We start from the raw sequence: 21,824 nt of genomic DNA on the forward strand, positions 1-21,824 counted from the left end.
CATGTAATTTTTTTTTATATATCCAGAGGGTTGCTGTGATTTGGAATGAGCTACCTGAAAGTGTGGTAGAAACAGATGTGAAAATAACTTCCAAAAGAGACTTTGATAACTAATTGAATGGATAGAAAATCACAGGGTAAAAGGAAAGGAAGATGTGAGGAACTAATCTTTTAAAGACAGCATAAGCACACAACATGAAATTATCTCCTTCAGGGCTGCATTATTGGAAGCTTCTATGGTTCCACATAGGTGTTTTGAGAAAAACAACATTAACACATGAAAATAATTATATCGTGTATTCCTTGTAAATCCCAAAATGTCGGTTTTGGAAATAACATGTAATACTATTTTTTTTATTAAGTGCAATCATGAACAATTGCCAGATCAGAAATGCTGATCAAGTCAACTAGTTCCCAAAGAGAACTCTGAGAGGTCAATCAGATGGTTCACTGCTGCTCAGCAACAGAACACAAAAAAATCATATGTAGCAAGTACACCGAACAGCACAAGGATCGCTAGCCCCGGTACCCCAGAAACACACCTGGCCAGTGCGGCGGAGGTATGTGCTATGCATGACCTGATCTGAAAGCATCATGTTGACTCATAACAGATCATGTTCATGGCGGAACAGCTTGGTCAAGGATGGGGTGATCAGCACTGATGGACAAATTATACCTTCACTACCCCAGTACTATGTACTAACTAATGTTCCTTCTATTCCTATGAAGTAGAAAGGTGGGTATTAAGAAACTTTCAGATAAATGAATAAAAATCTGTAATAATCACTGCATTTTTTTCATTACCCCCAGCCTTCTGATTGCAAGTTCATGCTTTTTATTTTATTATTTCTTCCTAAGAGCCTAGCATATCCCCTGTCTATCAGTCATCCTGATTAAACTCTCTCACATTTTGTTTTGAATCTCTCTGCCTTGTATTTTTTTTGTATGTGCATTATGTATAGTCTATTACCAAGAACTTATTCTTGGACTTTTGCCTATGACTGTTCCAATTGAAACTATCAAAAGCTTGAAAGTTATCATTGAGAAAGGAGACGTTAGGAATATTTCTCCATGGAGATCAGATGACAAAGGCATAGTAATAAAAGGTGCAATCAAAAGGTATGAAGAAAAAGCAACCTACTTTGGGAATAGGAGACTCTTTCATTTTTCTGTACATGCTCAACAGCTTGCCCCATGGTGACAGAGGCATTCTTACACTGTTCTCTTTTGACTGAGCTATAAAATCAAAAACAAAAGTTTATTTACATTTTCAGATATTTCTAATGAAGCAATTGTTAATGTACACCACTCCATGAAAAATTATTCAGCCTGGATGAGAAGCAATTGAACTTAACTGATCAGCCAAGGTGAATTATCCATTCAGCTCTTATGTATACAATCTCACACACACACACAACAGTATGCACATGCATAGTCACATAGATACTGATCCAATATTATAATACCATTGCATATTTTTCCATACTGTTCCTTCATCAGAGTACTGATAATCTACGTATCTTCTTTTCACAGATATACCTGTTGCTCAGGGAAAATACTGTTGGCTACCATAAATGTTAATGAACTATCCATCTTTTCTGTGCACTGACTGTTCATCATTAATCTTTGGTGACATAATCATCTGAATTCATCATAGTAGTAAGTTTTCAAGAGATTATATTGTTTCTTAACTCCTAACTGCATAAAGAACAATTAAGTCCTTATCCATGTCAGGAGGTGGATGAAATCTGTGTTCCCCTTTATGATCATGAATTTAACCTTCAGAAAGCATTAGCAAATTTGTCTGTCATTTTAAAATGACTCTGTTGAATGTAATTAGGTGAGAGCCTTGCACAAAATGAATCAAGTAACTGATGAAAGGAGCCAAGTCTGCACCTCCAGATTGAGGGGGGGGGGGTCGCTGCCTCCAGTCAGTGATGAATGTTTTTCCATTTAGAAGTTGGGGAAACAATATTGGCAAAAATGTTATTCAGCAATTTCAAATAACCAGCCTTATCACAGCAGGCTAATTCTGATGAAAGGTCATAAAGTTGTAACATTAGCTGTCTTTGCAAATGCTGCCTAAGCTATTGGCTTATTTCCAGCATTCTTTTTTAGTTCAGATCTCCAACAACTGCTGTGTTCTGTACTTCAAATTTCCAGTATTTTTTCTCTCCCTTCTCTCCCCTTCTCTTTATATCTCCTCCATCCTGGTCTTCTCCACCTTCATTCAGCAAGACACATCACAATTTGAATTACAGTCACTCCCATTCTTCAACCTATCGTAGACATTCCCTTTATTCCCTCCATTCTCCTTTCCTACTAATTTACTGGAACTCAAGACATTTAATTACATATTTTCCTAATTCTAATGAAATGTCGCCTACCTGAACTGTTATCTCTGTTTCTCTTCCTGAGTATTAACATTTCCTGATTTTATTTGACAAAATTTGCACTGCCAAATATGTATTGCAAATTAAATACACCTACAGTGCCTTGAAAAAGTACTCAAACCCCACAACTATTTTCATATTTTACTATCTAACTTTTAAAATTTAAAATATATTGAAGAGGATTTTTTGAGGTAATCTACAAAACTTTGTGCATCATATCAAATCGAAAGAAAAATTCCAAAACCTGTCAACAATTCACCAAAACTTAAAAACCAAAATTGTGGGGCTAAAAAAGTATTCAAGTCCTTTGTAATTCCTATGTTAATTTTCCTCAGGTGCAATATTAGTTGGTTGGTATTAGATGGTATAGTTGGTTGCTGTTAGTCAATATTACTTGAATTGGTATTACCTTACCAACTCACGCAATTTGTTGATGTAGAAAATTAGAGGACCACCTGTTTCAATTAATTCATAAGAATGCTGTAAGTACCCTCTCTCTCTGTGAGGTCCAACAGTATGGTAGATTTTCAACAGACCAAACAAAAATGAAGACAAATGAGCATTCAAGACTAGTCAGGGAAATGATAATAGAGAAGCAAAAATCTGGGAAGAGTACAAGACCATCTCAAAGGCACTGAACATATCTTGGACTTCAGTACAGTCCATCATGAAAAGGTGGAAAAATATGAAACTGTAACCACACTGCCTAGGGTAGGCCACCCATCCAAAATTAGTCACCAGAGATGAATGGCACTTGTAAGAGAGACTACCGTGATGCCAACACTCAATGAGCTGCAGGAGGAGATGAAGTTCATGGCTCCACAATCCCTAAGGCCCTGCACAAAAAGGGTATTTCTGGACGAGTAGCAAGGAAGAAGCCCTGGATTTAAAAAAATGCATATCCCTGCCTGTAAAGACTTTGGAAAACATCACTTAGAAGATACTGTAAAGATGTGGAAGAAGGTTTTGTGGTTGGATGAGTCTGACATGGAACTTTTAGACCTCAATAAGTGGTATGTGTGGTGTAAATCTAATACCACACATCAGCCAGGTAACACCATCCCTACTGTAAAGTATGGTGGAGGCAGCATCTTGTTTTTCAGCATGGAACATGGAGTGGCTTCAAATGAAGAAAACTGATGTCCTTGAGTGGCCCAGTCAGAGTCCTTACCTTAAACCAATCAAACATCTCTGACAGGACCTTAAGAGTGCTGTCTACCGCTCCCCAACTGACCTGGTGCAGCTTGAGCAGAATAGCGAGGACGAATGAGCAAATCTTGCTCCACCTTGTTGTACAAAGCTAAAAGTGACTTATCCAAAAAAACTACTGGCTGTAACAGCTGTGAGAGGTGATTCAACTAAGTACTGAGCAAAAGGGGATGAATACTTTTGAACTGCTGACATTTCACTTTTTGAATTTTTAGTCCTTCACACTTTACAATTTTCCCTGGTTTTTTTTTGGGGTGGGGCACTCTCCTGTGAAAAAAGGAGCATGTGATTCACAAACAAAAATTCTCAGTTAAATTGATCAAAATCCCTGGTTGTAATACTCATTTATGTGAACAAAAGGTTGGGGACTAAATATATTTTCAAGGCGCTGTATGTATGGAAGCAATGTACTTCAAGATGTTTTAAGTTGCAATTTTATGAAATAATGACAGTATCAACCATCACACAGAGCAGAGAAATGCAATGTAGGACTTTTGCATACCTTTTAGAAGAGATTCACACTCATCCTTGGCACTGTTATAATCTAGAAACGATTCATTTGAGTTCATAGACGCATTCTGTTCTTCAGTTGGCATAACTGGGTGGCTGTAGACGTTTAATCTGTTAAATGTAAACAGTAACAAGAAGAGGCTGTTGTAACACCAGATTGCACAGATGAACATAAGCAGCAAAACTGGGCCAGGCAGGCCATTTAATGCTTCCATGGGGAATTTTAGCTCCTCAGAACAAAGTGTCACAGAGACAATTTTGAGTTTATTCTGAAGGAGGGACATCTAATTTTATCATAACGTGGCATTTTCAACAAGTGAAAATGTGTTTTAATATATTTATTTATCAATTTTGTAGTAGTTTTATTTATTGTTAATTGGTATACAAGAGAGAATAATAGAACTATTCATAAGGAGGAAGATTCTCATTAACCGTGTGTGCTTTTGGTGTGAATTGTATTGGGTTTTGGGTAGCCCAGCGCTGCAGAGGCTAGTACTGCTACAGCACAGTTCCAACACCTCAGATCTGATCCTCAGTGTATAGGATGTGCTTTCTATGTGGAGTTTGAATGTTCTCCCTGTGACTGAGTGGGTTTCCCTGAGTGTTCCAATATCCTCCCACATCCCAAGGATGCTGGTAGGTTACTTGGTTACTGCAAACTATCCCTAGAGGTGGGAGAAGCAGGGATGAATTGATGGGCATGTGGGAGGGAGGGAGAGAGAGAGAGTAGGCTACAAGAAAACAAATTTAGCAATGACACTGATGGAAATATTCTAAGATCTGGCATGGATTCATTAGGCCAAACCATTTCCTTTTATTTTGTAAGGAAATCAATATAAGAACATATAATATGAAAATGTTGGCAGTTCTAGCTAGTAATTATAGACATGACAGCCTGCAAGATTCAGGACTCTGACACAAAGAAAGAAGCCTCAGTCTGCTCAACTTCCCCATTGCAAAGTGGCACAGTAATGCAACAGTTAGCCCTGCTCCCTGCCTGCTTCGGTGACATAGGCCTGATCTACCACCTGATTCACCGCCTAATCCTGATCTCAGTGGTAAACTTTGTAGGGTTTTCAAATTCACTGTTTCCATTTGGTTTGTTACGGATGATCTGCTTGTGCCAAAATGACCTGATTTGCCCTTGGTGTAGGTGGGTGACATTAGAATCAGCAAAGTTGATGGGAAGAAAGAGGGGGGAAAAAAACAGAATTAATGCAAATGGGTTCAAGGATGAAAACAGCCAAAGTACCCATTCCTGTGTCTGTGATTCAAAGGGGCACACATGGTTACACAGTTTGGAAACAGGCCCTAAAGCCAACTCATCCACTCTGACCAAGATGTCTAACCATGCTCGTCCATTTGCCTGGATTTGGCCTGTATCCCTCTAAACCTTTTCTATCCGTCTACCAGTCCAAATGTCTTTTAAACATTGCAATTGAACCCACCTCTGCAGCTTCCTCTGCAACTCATTCCATATACCCCTTTGTGTGAAGATGTTGTCCCTCAGGTCCCTTTTAGATCTTTCCCTTCTCACCGTAAATATAAGCCCTCTCATTTTAGTATCCCCTACCCTTGGAAAAAAGTCTGAGACCAAGACCATCTATGTTAACAACTTGTGATTTTATAAACCTCTATAAGGTCACCCCTTGGGCTTCTATGTTCCAGGGGAAAAAATGTTCCAGCCTATCTAGCTGGTACTTACAACGCAAGCCTTCTAGTCCCTTTAACACCATCATTGCGCTTCAGGTGGATTCCAGGTGGAGTTTGAGAATGGTAGAGGAGCATGATGGAATTCCTTAGTGTGTAATATGAAGTGTGAAGTGAGACCAAATAAGAGACCACATGATTGCTGATTAGAATGCTGCTTTCACTTCTGCGGTGAAGAAAGGCAATTACAAGACTAGCTTCATTTTGTTAATTATTTGTGGGATACAGGGTAAGGAAGTACATGGTCATGCACTTTGGTAGCATGAATAAAAGCATAGACTATATTTCTAAATAGGGAGCAAATTCAGAGCATGGAGGTGCAAAGGGACTTGGGAGTCTGAGTACAGGATTCCATAAAGGTCAACTTTCAGGTTGAATCAGTAGTAAGGAAAGCAACTGCAATGCTGGCATCCATTTTGAGAGGACTAGAGTATAAAATCAAAGGTGTACTGCTGTGGCTTCTAAGGCATGGGTCAGACCACATTTGGAGGATTGCAAGCAGTTTTGGGCCCCTTATCTCAGAATAGCTGGGCTGGCTTTAGAGAGTCTATCAAATATATACTGGGGAGTTTTGTAAATATCGCCTGTTCTGCTCCTCCCATGTGGGCCAGTTATATTGTTTGAAGCTCTGTCACCACTCAAGAATAGTCAGTCTCTGCCACCAGGATCAGCCATTCAGATCCAGCGCAGGAAAGTTTGGGGCAACAGAGAATATAGGCGGTGAGTGTGGGTGGTGGATTTCTCTGTTCTGCATTGCAAAAGCCCTAGGTAATGACGAAGCTGCGGACGTGCTAAATTTTTGGACAAAGTTATCATTCCCACAATCATCTTTAGTTTGCTGATTTTTTTCATGCATTTCTCATAGAAATGAAATTGTGAAAAGGCTGTTCATACTTCTCCCAGAATGAATATGCCATCTGAAACCAGAAAAGGCAAAAAAATTGCTTTGAAATAATAATATATAGGATAAAGTAAGTGCAGGGGCTCAAATATACAAAATTATTGCTTCTGTGACTTACACCATAATACTTGTAGCTTGTCTAATTGATAACAATGCAATAGCACTTCATGTTGCACGGTAAACCCTCTACAATACTCACTAACACTCAGCTGCAAATTATGTTTATCTGAAAATATTTTTCTCAACCGATCTTTAAAATTACAGCTACAGTTTACTCCACAGGGGATATGTGCCAGCTACATAATGAATCACAAAAAAAGCAATCAGGATGCAAAAGCATTAAATGGCCTTTTGATGCACCATTAGATGTAAAACCCTGTGACATCCAAAACCCTGTTTTTTCATTCAAGCATCCGACCATATCCATGTTCAAATGACCCTGATGCATTTATCATAAACCAAATAATATATGCAGCATTTGCAAAACAGTGGATAGCAACAAAAACTATCCACAGTACCAGAATTTCCTGTTAACTTAATGAAGTCTCTTAACTGGAAGGCAATCATCCTTATCTGATAGTGAAAATGTAATACTTCACTTCATTTTCAACTCACATATTGTTCACAACCCACTTCAGAGCAATTGCATCCATCTTCGTCCCAGCTTCTTTACCCTCCTCGCCTTTCCCTCCATCCTTTGCTCCTTTCTTTATTTTCTTTTTTCCTATTTTCAACTTTGAATGACATTCTATCCTGTTCCCTTCTCCTCTCTCTCCATTGTCCTTTCTTTCTATTCCTTCCTTCTACTTTATCTTGGTCAAATTATCCTGCCCACAACCAGCCTCTTCCTTCTCAAACACTTCTGATCATAAATTATGACCGGAGATCATGGCTCTCTTTTTTCCAAGTATTTCCTGAAGCAATGGGTCTGAGGTATAGTGTTCAGCAATAACACAGCAAATATCTGTCCACGACATTAATTTCTATCAACAGCACCTTCACGTCTGAGGCAGGAAATTAATGATATAAGCTATATACCAGGAATATGAGCACTTGTTTTAAATTAACAGTTCTGTGTGTTACCAATGGAACCATCCTGTTCTTGTCCTATACAATAAGTCTTTGTATGCTGTTGTTAAATAACTAACAGGTATTTCATGGTAATAGGGTGGTATAGTGTTAGAAGTGCTTTATACTTTTACTTATTTTACTAGTGAACTGAGATGGAAGTAATAAGTCCAGCTATCCTACCTTACCATTATTCGTTCGTGAGTTAAAATTTTTCACGTCTTCCAAGTGTTATCTCAGTAAACATATCAGTCTAAAAATTACTCACCTGTGTTTCACTTGAACAACTACGGAGAGCACCACTCCACTTTCCCATCTGTACCCTTTGTGGAGAGTTTTTCACTAAAGGTAATGTCTGTCCATTTATTGATGGGTCATTCATAATCATATTTACATACGGGCTCCAAAGTTAGTATGACAATAGGAAATTTAGATGATAAAATGATGGATTATCATTGATAGGTAATTGCATACCAATAGGAGCTAAAGAAAGAACTGACGACAAATTCAAAATTAATTTTGGATAATCCATCTCCTATTTTATGGAGATTAGTTACATAACATTAGAGTGGTAGATCCAGGTTTGAAAGCAACCATCTAGTTTTTATAATTTCAGTTGCATTTGTCAATTGATTTGTTTTTTTTTGAGGGATAGAGAGGCAGACTGCTTTCCCATGAGTAGTTTGGTTTCAGTTTATGACCTCCCATTTCAACTGTTGCAGGTCTAAGTCCCATAGCATTTTCTGACATGTCTATCCGTGGCCTCCTCCATTGTCATAAGGAGACCACACTCAGGTTGGAGGAACAACACCTTACATTCCGTCTGGATAGCCTCCAAACTGTTGGCACGAACATCAATTTCTTGAATTTCTGGTAATAGCCCGTCCCTCTCCTTCACCATTCCCCATCCCCTTTTCCATCTCTCACCTTATCTCCTTGCCCACCCATCTACTCCTTCTGGTGCTCCTCCTCCCCCCTTTTCCTTCTTCCATGGCCTTCTGTCCTCTTCCATCAGGCTGTCCCTTCTCCAGCCCTGTATCTCTTTCACCAATCAACTTCCCAGCAATTTATTTCACCCTTCCCCCTCCCAGTTTCACCTATCACCTTGTATTTCTCTCTCCTCTCCCCCCACCTTTTAACTCTACCCTCAGCTTTTTTCTCCAGTCCTGCTGAAGGGTCTTGGCCCGAAACATCAACTATTTACTCTTTTCCATAGATGCAGCCTGACCTGCTGAGCTCCTCCAGCATTTTGTATGTGTTGCTTTATACAGCCTTTTACACTGCTAACAGTGTGCCTTGCTTTTTGCAGCTGTAATAGACAATATCCCTTTGACATGGCTTCATTGTTGAATATTGGTGGCTTATGACATTGAATCAGTCCCACAATATCCTTCTTAATTTAAAACAAGCGTGCAGTGTGTTGAGTGTTTTATGGATTTAGAAAATTAGTGTTATGTAAGTGTCTTTTATTATTTGCATTGTCTTGTAGACCTCAGGAGGCATGTTGCCATATAGATTCAGTAAGCATTCACTTGGGGTTGGCTTGTTTATTGTCCTCAATTCACTGGATCAACCATCCACATGGTGAACAGTACTCAACAGACAAGTGGACAAATGAGGTGAGATGTAATCTACTTCCAGTATTACAACTTCTGCAGTTGTCATACATAAGCCCGCATTGGAATTAAAGTAAACCCAGAAAATCCAGTCCAAGTTTTAACATGATGTTCTCATATTCTATTGTGTTAATAATTCACCCAATGAGACAGTCTGCAACTGAATGATGCTCTCTTTGTGAACCGTGTATAAATGTTCATCACTTGGAAAATAGATTTTAAAAATCCAGGATTTGGTTTCTGACTGTCCTTATTTCACTGGAAGATTGGTTGTTTTTTCACATTTTACAGGATCTCAGTGGAACTAGTTGGCATAAATGAAATAAAGGTCTATGCCGATGTACCTCCTATACGCAAATGAAAAGGGACAAGAAAGGGTGGATCCCATAGGAAATCTGATTGTTGCAATTAATAAAAATTAATGAAAAAAAAGCTTCACACAAAGACTGGCAAACAACTAAAGTGCAAAAAAAGACAAATTGTGCAAATAAAAAAATACTGAAAACATGAATTCTAGAGTCCTTGAAAGTGAGACCGTAGGTTGTGGAATCAGTTCATAGTTGAGGTGAGTGAAGTGATCCAAGCTGCTTCAGCAGCCTGATGGTTGTAGGATAATAACTGTTCCTGAATCTGGTGGTGTGGTATCTACAGTTCCTGTACCTCCTTCCCAATGGCAGCAGTGAGAAGAGAGAATGATCTGCATGGTAGGGGCTCCTTGATGATAGATGCTGCTTTCTTGTGGCGGTGCTCCTTGTAAATGTGCTTAATGGTGGGGAGCTTTTTTCCTGTGACAGACTGGGCCATATCAACCACTTTCTGAATACCTTTCCAATCTTGCCCATTGGCGCTTATATACTAGGATATGATACAACCGGTCGGGATTCTCTCCACTATACAACTATTGAAGTCTGTCAAAGTTTTGGATGACATGCCAAGCCTACGCAGACTTTGAAGGCAGTAGAGGAGCTTCTGTTCCTTCTTTGTGATAACACCCACATGCCGCCCAGGCCAGATCCCCTGATATGTTAACACTAAGAAATTTAAAGTTACTGACCATCTCTACCCCTGATCCTCTAATGAGGACTTGCCAATAGTCAATTATCAGCTCTTTGGTTTTGCTAACATTGAGTGAGAAATTATTGTTGTGACATTTAGTAAAAGACAGGACATGGCTCTTTAAGGTGGACGAGACTCAGTTTCAACAATTTCATGGAGCAGTCATGCAAAAAAATATAAAGACAGCAACTTGATGCAGTTTCTGATGCTGGAATGCTGGACTATTGATGGAGTATATGGCTGAAATACTAGTTAGGAGGAATCAATGAAAGCTGAAAGGCAGAAATGAAAAAATAGAGGTATAGAGCAGAAGCACTTACTTTTTATTCGCAGTTGTTTTGTAAATAACACTATTCTTTGCATTTCTGGTCAGATGCTAACTGCATTTCATTGGCTTTGCATCTGTACTCGGCACAATGACAATAAAATTGAATCTAATCTAATCTAATCTAAGAGAAAACAAAGGCTCCTTCAACAGGTATTCAGGCACTGAATCCTGAGGTCATTGCCCAGCATTCACAATAATGCCTGTAATACCAGTTTTTGGCTGTTGCAGCCAGGAAGAAGCATTTTCTTCAGCATGAAAGCATATGTACAGAAATCTGGATTATACATATGTGGGAGATTTGGCATCATATTTACATATATTCCAGCAATGAATTGTTGAAGAAATAATACATTCCATTGTGAAGTTTTACCCCAATGATCATGTATTCAGTAGACTTTTGATTTGTATGAAGTACATACCTCTCCACAGAACCCAACAAATCCCAATGGGTCTCAACAATCTTGTCTGAACATTGGGGAAGCTCAAAGGAATAACATAGTCATAAAACTATGGACAAAATTACAGTAAATGAGACACAAGAGGTTCTGGAAATCTTGAGCAACACCTGGTAAATGCTGAAAAAAAAAACTCAGTAAATCAGGCAGCATCTATGGAGCAGAATCTATGAAGTGGTTACTCTCTCACCCCTACTCTTCTTTTCCCCTGCCCATCACTTCCCTCTGGTTTCCTTTCTCCTTCCTTTTCTTCCATGGTCCACTGTCCTCTCCTATTAGATGCTTTCTTTTTCAGCCCTTCACCTATCACCCCACTGCTTCTCACTTCATCACTCCTTCCCCACCTACCCACTTTCCCCTGACCTCATCTCACATATCTCCTGCAAGTTTATAATCCTCCCCCTACCCCTACTGTTTTTTTTTATTCTGGGTTCTACCCACTTCCTCTCAGACTTAAGTTGTCTCCTTATTACATCTCCTTCATTCATAATCTTTTCTATTCACTTACCTTTGTCTACATGTGCTTGTCCATAACTGTTGGTCTATGCTCTATCACAAACCTTCCCTTCCGAACTCCCCATCCCTCCGAATGCTCTGCAAATTAAAGTGTTATGTACTTCTGTTCCCCGCCCCCACCCCACAATTCTGATGAAAGTTCATTGATCTGAAGAATTAACCCTGTAGCCTGCCCTACTGAGTATCTCCAGTGCTTTCTGGTTTTGGTTACTGTTTGCTGCATCTGCATGATTTGCACATGATTGCATTTCTCTCTCAGATGTTTCCATGGTTCTATTTTCATTCATTCCAAAACTCGGCATGTCAGGAATTACAACAAAGAATTCTTGGCATCTGGAGGAAATCACACCTGCAGGGCAAAACAGCTCTCTCTGTCTCTGTATCTATTTATCTCTCTCTCTCTCTCTGAAGTTGGACTGCTGAATAAGGATTGAACATACCACTTTTATCTTCGTGCATTGCCACTGAAACTCCTAATGTGATGTGAAGACAAAATACACACACCTTTCTGTGGAAGGAGTGGGAGCTGGTTCTACAGCAATCCCTACTTCCCGCCCCCACCACCACCAGTACTCTTGACATAGGCAGCTGCTAGTGACGGGGGAGACAAGGTGCACAATTCTAACCTTGCTTCTCACAGCAGTTATCCTCAGTGGTACAGATTCAAGTTATATTTTTCCTGACAGCCATTTTGCAGAGCAGGATCACTTTTTTTAGTGCTTGAGGATAATATTCATACTGTCCTTCACAGAAGCCTTAAATGGGGACATTTTAAGCCGGACTTTAACAGTAACCAATGTCCCAGAGACAAAAGGATAGTGCACTGAAGGGTTGGGCTTACTAAAAATAGATACCTAATCTCATTTTGTTCCATCAATACTTACCTATGTTTCCTCTCCTGACTGTTAGCATACCGTTTGGAATTCCTGTCTGTTAATTCCTTGCTAAATCGTGTCTGGACGTGTGTTTCTTTTGAGGGCTTTGCTGAGGTATTTAGCCCAGATTCTTCTGGAGAAGGAGACACGCTTTCGAGCATAGCTGGCATGCTTGGCTGCTTTGACGCTACACCAGATCCAACATACGGCCCCTCGGGGGACATCTGGAGATCCTTCAAGTCTTTCAACCGGGCACCTTTTTCTTGGTTTACAGACCCGATACCCGATGGCGAGGAATCTGACACTGATCTCGACATTGTCGTTTCATGCTAGGTTTCCAGGCTTAGGCCTCGCCACTCTCTTCTTTTGACAGCAGATCTCTTCGTTTGTTGAGGCCGTGAAAGTCAATGGGAAAATTTGAATTTTTTTTTGTTCCGAATTTCAGGTGCCGGTTCGAATTGAAGCAGCATTCGTTGACAGTTGGCCGGAGAAGTCAACGAAGTCCGATAATGTAGTCAGAATGCAAGGTCCTTTTCAGGAAACCAGTCTCAACAGAAAAGAACGTCGCTACTTGGAGACCAGCTTTAAGCGTAAATGAGGCGCGTGGGGGGAAGGAAGGGAAACAAAGCGTTTGTCATGCAACGGTGTTTCTGAGTTGTCACTTACAGATGATATTTCTTGTGCAGGCTTTACGTTCCGTTACGGTAAGGCAAGGTAAGGCATTGGGGTAAAAGGCAAGACCACAGAAGTTCAAGAAAGCACCAATGAGGCGCGCTTTTGGGAAGACAGAAAATAAAAATCTTGCACAATTCTATACTTCTGTGCTGTCAGGTTTGCTCTGTGGTAATGTCAGTGATATTAGCACTCTTAAACGAAATATCATTTACAAAAAAATCCAAGCATATACTATATTTGGACCTTTCAAGTCTTTTAGCAGGGCACACCCTCCTTGCCGGCTATGCCAACCGCAGTCTAGAAATTATAAGTTTGGCGTTCATGACAGAAGTTTAAGCACAAAAAGAAATCTGTCTCATTCCTCAATGCGGTACTCCCTGAATGCTGCACCCGGGTCAAAATTAAAGTCGAGATTATTGTCATATGCACAAGTATGAACAGTTGCTCCGGTCTGGATGAGCTGAGGTTCTCTTGTTCCTCTCAGAGATAGGTAGTCAGAGACACAGTGCGCAAAATGCAGCCCAAGAGGAGAAAATCCTATTATCCTCATTCACATCGCCCTTTGAAGGGGCTTTGAGTCCTGAATTTCCTACAATGATACAGCTTCAAAGTGTACTACATCATTAGAATGTACTGAAAGATTATGTTTAAATGAACGTCTCATTTTTTAATTTGACAAAACATTTCAATATGCTTTAAGGAAATGTTATGAAATGAAACATTGACACACACACACACACACACACACACACACATACATATATATATATACAGTATATACACGCAAAATGGACAGACCGATATAAAAGAAATGGACAAAGAAGTTGTCTCTCTACGTAGAGAGTGGAGAGGTGAACTAGATGATCCAAATCTCAGAGTCCAGGCCGATGAAGCCACTGCTGGCAATGTTGGAGTAATTAAAGTTGTGAATATGAAGAGGCCCAGCATTAGACGACCACTGAAATTTCAGAAGATTGTGGCCATGGAATAATGTAGGCAAGCTGGGAGGGGAGAACCCTTAGTAATATTTAAAACCAAATAGGTGAAAATTAGTAGTTAAATTTGCCAAGCCTAATACAAATTTTAGATAGCTCTGCACTGAAGTGAGATATGAATACGATTTGGTGCATGTCAGCTGAGCTTGGGCCTCTAGTCTATGCAAGGAATTAAGCTTTTGGACTGAATTCATTCAAACATGCTGGATTTTATCAGAAACATATGCTCCTTAACTCAGTGTTATATATTTGATCCATGAAAATGGGTCACTATCTCTTGTAGTTTTGATTTGTTGCCAGGTTACTTTCACTATACACGGAAAACAATGCAGAGAGAAAAAAATCACGACGTTTAACACAGGTGCGCAGACAAGAATTCGCTCCTCTCTTTGTCTTCACACACCAGTATAGGAAAGGGGTGGCAGTGGGAGGTGGAGGAGGGGGCGGGGGCGGGAGCGGTAGGGGGAGGGGCAGCATCCGTACGCCCCCTGCCGGCTTTGAGGTCCATTGACGGCGGCGACGGTCCACCAAACCTGCTGTCAAGGGCGGAGACGCGAGGAGGCGGCGCTCGACGATGTGATTGACAAAAACCGAAGCACTTACCCGCCTGCTGGCCATTGAGTGGCTGCGCCGGTCTCCAAGTCCCGCCCCGGCTCCCCGCGCCCTTTTGCCGAGCGAGTTAGGTTGAGGGCGCGACGGAGCGGCTAAGATGGCGGTGGCGGCGGTGTCAGTGGAGACGGTGTCGGGGAGAATGGTTGTGGGAATATGAAGAGACGTAGTGGATAACCGGTGGCGGCCTCGTGTCGTTGGCACTTACAAATAAAACAGAAATTCCTCATTTCATCGTATTAGTTTTTCTGCGAAGTTTTTTTTTAGAAAAAGGAAAAGAAAATAATTGAAATAAGACAGTTACAGAAGATATAAATGATGAAATTAAAGCAAAATCAGACTCGGACTTATGATGGAGACGGTTTCAAGAAGCGAGCAGCGTGTTTGTGCTTCAAAAGCGAGAGCGAGGAGGAGGTAAGGGACTGTGGAGCATAGTTACTGCGGCGCAGCTGGGGGAGCAATGATTCCCCGGGCCCTGGGCCGGCACGCCTGCTCGCCACCTCGGAGCCCGTCTTTACCATGGGGAGTGGAGGGTGGAGGGAGGGGGGATAGATTTTCACTTGATGGGCCTGCATGGTCTTGGAATTCTTCGCTTTCTGCTTTGTTTCATTTTCTAAAATCACTATTCCGCCACTTCGCTGGTGTGGCATCGTTTGGAGAGATGCCACATGCACTTTGCTTTGTGCTAAAATTAACAGCACAAATGTCAGCACCGGTAGCGTTAATCCACGTTTAATGAATTAGGTTCAGTTTTCTCATACAGAACTTAGAGCGAGTCAGGGCTTTGGACTCAGCCAATCATATTGATCTTTTAAAATATCTATTTCGAGACGTTCTAGTTTCCAGACGCGGCACAATTTATGAATATTGTCATCACATGGGCGTTTATAAGGGCGTTTATAAATCCCTTACTCACTCTTCCTTCAGTTAGTCCTGACGAAGGGTCTCGGCCTGAAACGTCGACTGCACCTCTTCCTAGAGATGCTGCCTGGCCTGCTGCGTTCACCAGCAACTTTGATGTGTGTCGTCAAAGACACAGTGGTTTTGTAAGCTAATCTTTACACTGTCCGATTTAATGGTAACATGAGACAGTGAATCATAGGTGGTGACGGCTGCTAGTATCTAGACGTTTTTGTATGGTTAAAACTAAGGATAGCTGGAAAAAATCTTGGTTGTCTTAGTAATTGATTTTTTTTCAGTCAGCTTGCACCTTAACCTGGCTTATGAAGAAGGATAATGGTTGCTCTGGTTTATTATCTAAGATTCTGAACAGTGATAAAGTTTTTAGTTGTACCTCCAGTGGAATAGGCAATTGCACTCTGGCTGGAGGATTTAATCAACTCTCAGCAAAGCTGACACTGAAGAATGTAGCTGTCTGATTTGTGGTAGGCTCATGAGTGTGAGAAATAAACCTGAAATTAAAACAGTAGTGCAGGTATTCACTAGATCAAGCACCATCTGTGGAAAAAGGAAAATGATCTTTAATATTTCAATTCAATGAGTCTTTATTAGAATGCGTATTGAAGGGAGGTTGATATGAAATGTAAGTTGTTTCCCTCTCCACAGATGTTGCCTGACCTGCTGAACATTCCTAGTGCTTTCTAAGGGATGAAAATCTGAAATAAAACCATTTACTCTTTTGTTTTTCATGGTGAGTCATCCTTGCCAGTCATCCTGTGACAGATGTTTAGAAACTTGATCACATTGATAAACAAAAAGCAGTCTGATTTTTGCACATCCATAACTCTACAATTACACACAGGTGGTTCTGCAGATGGGAGGCATGGTTGGGGTGGACATCAGGGATAGGGTCACCCTGGCTCAGAGAGAAATGGAAGTGTGCCTGAAAATGAGGTGCTATCCCAATGAAGCTCCACCCAAGGGATGACTTTTTTTGTTACATAGAACACTAGAGGTTGCTAATGGATTAGATCAAAGCTCTACAGTCTTGCCTTAACCGGTCATGAATAGCACTGGACAACTAACAGCTAATTGGAGGAAGAAATTCTAAGAACATCCCACCCTCAGCAATGGTAGGTCTGACATGAGACTGCTAATGAAGACTTGCTGTATTACAGGAAAGGTTGTGAGACTACACACTACCTTGTGCGTCTCTGTAGACTTGGTCTGAAGAGCTAGCTGCTGCTTAGCCAAGTTCTTCCAGCAGATTGCAGCACTAACATTTACCATACCATGTGGAAAGTTGCTCAAACAAGTCCAGTTCATGAGAAGCAGGACAAATTTTAATATGTAGGGACTATTTGATGTCTCTGGTCTTTACATGGAATTCGGAAGAATGTTGGGGTGGGGGGTGGAGAATCTTGCTGAAACCTACTGATCCCAGAAAGGCCTAGATAGGGTGAATGTAGAAAGCAAATTTCCTTCAGTAGGAGAGCCTAGGATCTAAGGCCATCGCCTCAGAATAAAGGGACATCCCATTAAAACTAAAATAAGCAATAATTTTTTCAGCTAGAGGTGGTGTATCTGCAATTTATTTTCACAGAATAGTCTGGAGGCCAGATCATTGAGTGTGCTTAAGGCCGGAATTGATAGATTCTTGCCAGATCAAGGATTATGGGGAAGAAGGTGGAAGAATTGTGTTTTAGAAAAAGCTATGATTGAAAGGTGGAGCATATTTGATGGGCTAAATGTCCTAATTCTGCTCCTGTACAATATGGTAACGAATTGCCACAAATTACTCTGTCATCAGCCAAGTGATCGAAGGTGTGCTCAAAGTAGCTAGCACAAGAGTTAACTCATTCATAATTTGTTTCCTAATGTCCAGTTTGGTTTTTGCTAGGTCCACTTGCCATGCCATGAGCCGAATTCCCTCAGTGAAGCAAGAGTGATTGCTCATGAAAACGTATCAATGTGTAGAAACTGAAGTTTTGATGGTATGAAGGCATAAGTGTTCCAGTGATTGGCAAAGTAAGTTAGAACAAAGGAAGATGGTTGTAATGATTGAAGGTTAATTATCTTAGCCTCAGGATATCAGTGTAGATGTTACTTGGAGTGATTTGCTTTTCATACAAATTAACTTTTCATACAATGCAAAGATGTTCACTTTTAAATTTCCTTTGCTGTTATGCAGTGTATATTTCATTCATTGTATACCACATAGTAAGGTAGATGTCAGTTTTCTTTTGCAATTGAAGCATTCCATGCCTGCAAGAAGGAATATGTGGTAGCCAACATTCAGGTACTATAAGTAGAGGTGAGATTGTTCCGGAAGGTGGAAGAGGTGATGCCTGGCAAGAGAGTTTAGCTTGCCTTGATATTTAATGTCAGTCCTTTGCATTCTCAACAAGGAACTCAACTTGATCAGCCACATAAATGCAGTGGCTCCAAATGGAAGCTATAGGCTTGCTGTCCTATCCCAAATGACTCGTTTATATATGCCCCTGAAGTTTTCCTCCAGCAGGATTCAAGTTTGTATAATGTAATTTCCTGTACACAAGTGTAAAGGAGAACAAAATAATTGTAACTCTATATAAGAAAAGAAAAAACAAAAGATAAACAACATGATAATATTGTAAAAAAACACTAAATATAAATATATTTGATGTAATACCTTCCACTTGTCCAGATGAATGTAGCTCCAACAACACTTGAGAAACTATACCAGGAATTCTCACCCTGGGGCCCACTGACCCCTCTGTTCATGGTAGAAATCTGTGGCATAAAAAGTTGGGAGTTCCTGCTCTATATCATCTTAGGCTACGTCCATACTAGACCAGATAAATCCATAACCAAAGCTTTTTCTCTTCGTTTTGACCCTCTGTCCACACTGAAACGGCGTTTTCCTCCCCAAAAAACAGAGCTTTTCTAAAATGCCCTCCAGAGTGTGTAAATTTGAAAACGCTGATTGAGCAGAGATTTCTAAAAACGCTGTCATGACGTGCCGGAACAGATGGTGGCAGCAGCGCGGCATTTCATTGTTTTTTTGAACGCAACCCCCCCCCCCCCCCCCACACACGCAACCTAACAATTTCAGAACAGGCGGTAACGAGACTAAAGCCAGAAGAGTTAGAAATGTACTCACCAAATACTTTGACCAGTCCCTTACTGAATAAATAAGTAAGTATACTCACTTTGCCCTGTTTTCTGTCCTTGCTTATGTGAAGGTGGTTTACCTATTTATGCAAGTACTTCTCTGACAATAGATGTGTAGCAGCCTAGTGTAACATTGTATGAAAATACAAGATAACACTGATGCAGACATGTTTTATACATTTAACAAGGTGCTTTATTAATGCAACGGAGTTGGTCAGTTTTTCAATATTCGTCGTCAGCTGGGTCATACTGTCTGTGAACTCCCTGTTGGTTGTCTCCATACGCTCCAGTATTTGTTTTTTAGTTTTAAGTCCTCCTGCGCAAGAGCCAACAGCTGTCCCTCGTTTGGCAATTTCCTTTTAAATTTTTCTAGTCTGTAACTGCACAAATGTGCACTTTCACAGCGAGATGCGACACCAGACATGTTGCTTGTTTTCTGTAGATGTATCCTGCGCATGCCCAGTAGGAGGAGATTCACCCAAATGCCCATTTTAATGTGGACGGAGGTATTTTCAAAAACACTTGTTGTGGATGCTTATCGCTTTTACGCAAAACTGGCATTTTCAAAATTATCCGGTCTAGTGTGGACGTAGCCGCAGACAACAACACTATGTCTGGCACTAAACAATCACTTTATCACCTTGTTCTTATTTTGCAATTTACTTTCCTAAGCTATTCAATAACACCTTCTAAACCTAGTTTTTGCCAACAGTATTTGCATCATGAAAAATCAATATGGGCTGTCCCTGGGTTACATGAGGGTTCTGTTGCTAAGAACTGTTAGTAAGCAGATTTCTCAGTTTTCTAGAGCTATCGCTATTGAATCACTCTACATAACCTAATTCCATTTCATCAAATAGTCACCCTCACACTACCCATAATTAAACTGTATCCAGTTATTAATGTACACCATAAATATTATTGCTACCTTGAACCATGCTTTAAAAATGCATGGGAGGATTTGCATAAAGTTGGGTTTTTTTTTACAAGTCAGGACATCAGTAACAGGAAACTATGTAAAAATGTGGATTAGAAAGATTTTTGCCTATGATGCAAAAAATAAAAGATAGCTTGGAATTTGGATAATTATAACTGTTTAGCAAGTCATGCAGCATCTATGAATGAGAAACAATTCAATCCTTCAGGTCAAAGAGCCATTGTCAGTACTGGGAATGACAGAAAGCAAACTTTCTCTGAAACATTAATGCAAGTGTTCATTGCACTTGCTGATAAAACAATCACTGCATAACAATTTTCAAACAGAAAGCAAGTTTGACTTCTAGGAGATTTCCAAAACGTTGCTTCCAGGAAAATCTATCTGATTGTCAGATTCATTCTATCGTGTATACTTAATAACAGATGTTTTTGTATTATTTGCTATTTTGCATATTGTAGGGAAAGAAGGGAGGGATTGCCAAGAACAAGAGTCTGAATGTTTGAAGGCAGGTAAAGTTAAATGATAAAGGGGTGACAGTGAAGACAGTACTGAATGGTATTGGAACAAGTGGAGAAGCAAAGGATGAATAATATGTAAATGCTAATAGTAAGATTTTTGCCAATGACTGTTCTGGGCTGGGGTGCTGTCAAGTGGCCATAGCTGATCTGAAGTTGTTGAATTGAGTGTCCAGTTCTGGATGGTATAAGAATAACTGGAAGATTATAGTGCTTGCTTTTATGTTGGCAGTCATTGAAATGTAGGGTGTTCAAGCAACAAACATTGAAATGGGAACAAGGGAGAGAATTAAAATGATGGGTCAGAAATGCAACCTTTTTTAATTGAACTACTTTTTCTCCAGTATCATATTTGACCTGTTAAACCCTTGACTTGCAGGTATCATTTGGCTGGTAACATTAACTCTCTTCAAGTCAGGCAATTACTCTGAATATTCCCAACAGTTTCTGTTTTTATTTGGCCGAATTTTTCATTAACTCTGAAGCTGTGATTGACTTGTAATGGAATAGTTTTTGCTTGAATTTGAGTGATTAATGTACTATTTTCAAAGTGTGCACTGAGTGGCGGACAATCATTGTGGCTTTTTGTATAAAGGTGAATCCAGGTATTCTATCCTAATGTATACAATTTTCAGCTCAGCTGGGGTTTGGGTTTCTTATTGGAGTTATTGAAGTTGTAAGCTGAAGGGAATAAAAAGTTTAAACTATTGCAATTTTCACCAAAATTGGTTGTTATAGACATGAAAACATTTTGAGTGGTTCATTTTGCTGGAACAGTCTCACTCATTGTCAATAAATTTAAGATTGAACTTTTGTACTGTATACTAACAGTGAGGCTATTGAATGGTTTACCGTGCAGTGCAGAAAATACTTTGTCAGTGTAATCTAGAACCAAGTTATGCAGTAATCTTCAGCCATGTTTTGTATATAAAATTTGACTTCTACGCCTATTCCTGAAAATCCAGTGTTAAACAATTGAAATAAGTAATTCAAGCAAGCTTTTCTGTCACCCTGTTGTGTCATTAAATTTCAAATGGATGAAGTACTCTGCAGCTGAGCATTCCCATCTATCTCCAGCTTGACCTTGTTTCCAAGACAACTCCAAAACTAATGTACTGCAATGCTGTTTGACAATGGCAGGTGTTGAATCAGTTAATACAGTGACAATGCCCTGGACCAATTCTAAGATGCATCATAGAAAATTTCAGTATGTTGATGTGTATGCTTAGTTCACAGATTGCGGTTAAAATATAAAGAAAACAAAATTCAGAATACTAGCACTCATGAAACTTGGAATGCTGGAAGCAATCTTGAAATTTTAGGCCTGTCACAATTTCTGTCCTAAAGAGCACATAGAAGTCATTGAGCTCTTTGTCATTCTCAGATTTGTGAAGGTAATACTGT

General features: G+C 40.0%; 2 protein-coding genes across 4 annotated transcripts in view; one reads left to right on the forward strand and one right to left on the reverse strand.

The window, feature by feature from the left end:
* The window catches only part of LOC140209938 (gametogenetin-binding protein 1-like), a 34,894-nt gene extending 18,961 nt beyond the window's left edge, over positions 1-15,933 (reverse strand). The window contains exons 1-3 of one of the 2 annotated variants that reach the window (XM_072278617.1): positions 15,832-15,933; positions 4,104-4,222; positions 1,141-1,235 (exon numbers count right to left, since the gene is read on the reverse strand). In XM_072278617.1, coding sequence (XP_072134718.1) covers positions 1,141-1,235; positions 4,104-4,197 — 189 coding nt within the window. In that variant the 5' untranslated portion in view covers positions 4,198-4,222; positions 15,832-15,933. Of the gene's footprint in view, positions 1-1,140; positions 1,236-4,103; positions 4,223-14,909; positions 15,166-15,831 lie in introns of those variants that run through there. The other variant, XM_072278618.1, reaches the window with a different exon arrangement.
* Positions 14,982-21,824, forward strand: part of LOC140209937 (diphosphoinositol polyphosphate phosphohydrolase 1) — an 83,692-nt gene continuing 76,849 nt past the window's right edge. The window contains exon 1 of one of the 2 annotated variants that reach the window (XM_072278616.1): positions 14,982-15,329. In XM_072278616.1, coding sequence (XP_072134717.1) covers positions 15,231-15,329 — 99 coding nt within the window. In that variant the 5' untranslated portion in view covers positions 14,982-15,230. The remainder of the gene's footprint in view (positions 15,330-21,824) is intronic. The other variant, XM_072278615.1, reaches the window with a different exon arrangement.

Source organism: Mobula birostris, chromosome 14 (assembly GCF_030028105.1).
Source record: "Mobula birostris isolate sMobBir1 chromosome 14, sMobBir1.hap1, whole genome shotgun sequence".
Taxonomy (NCBI): Eukaryota; Metazoa; Chordata; class Chondrichthyes; order Myliobatiformes; family Myliobatidae; genus Mobula; species Mobula birostris.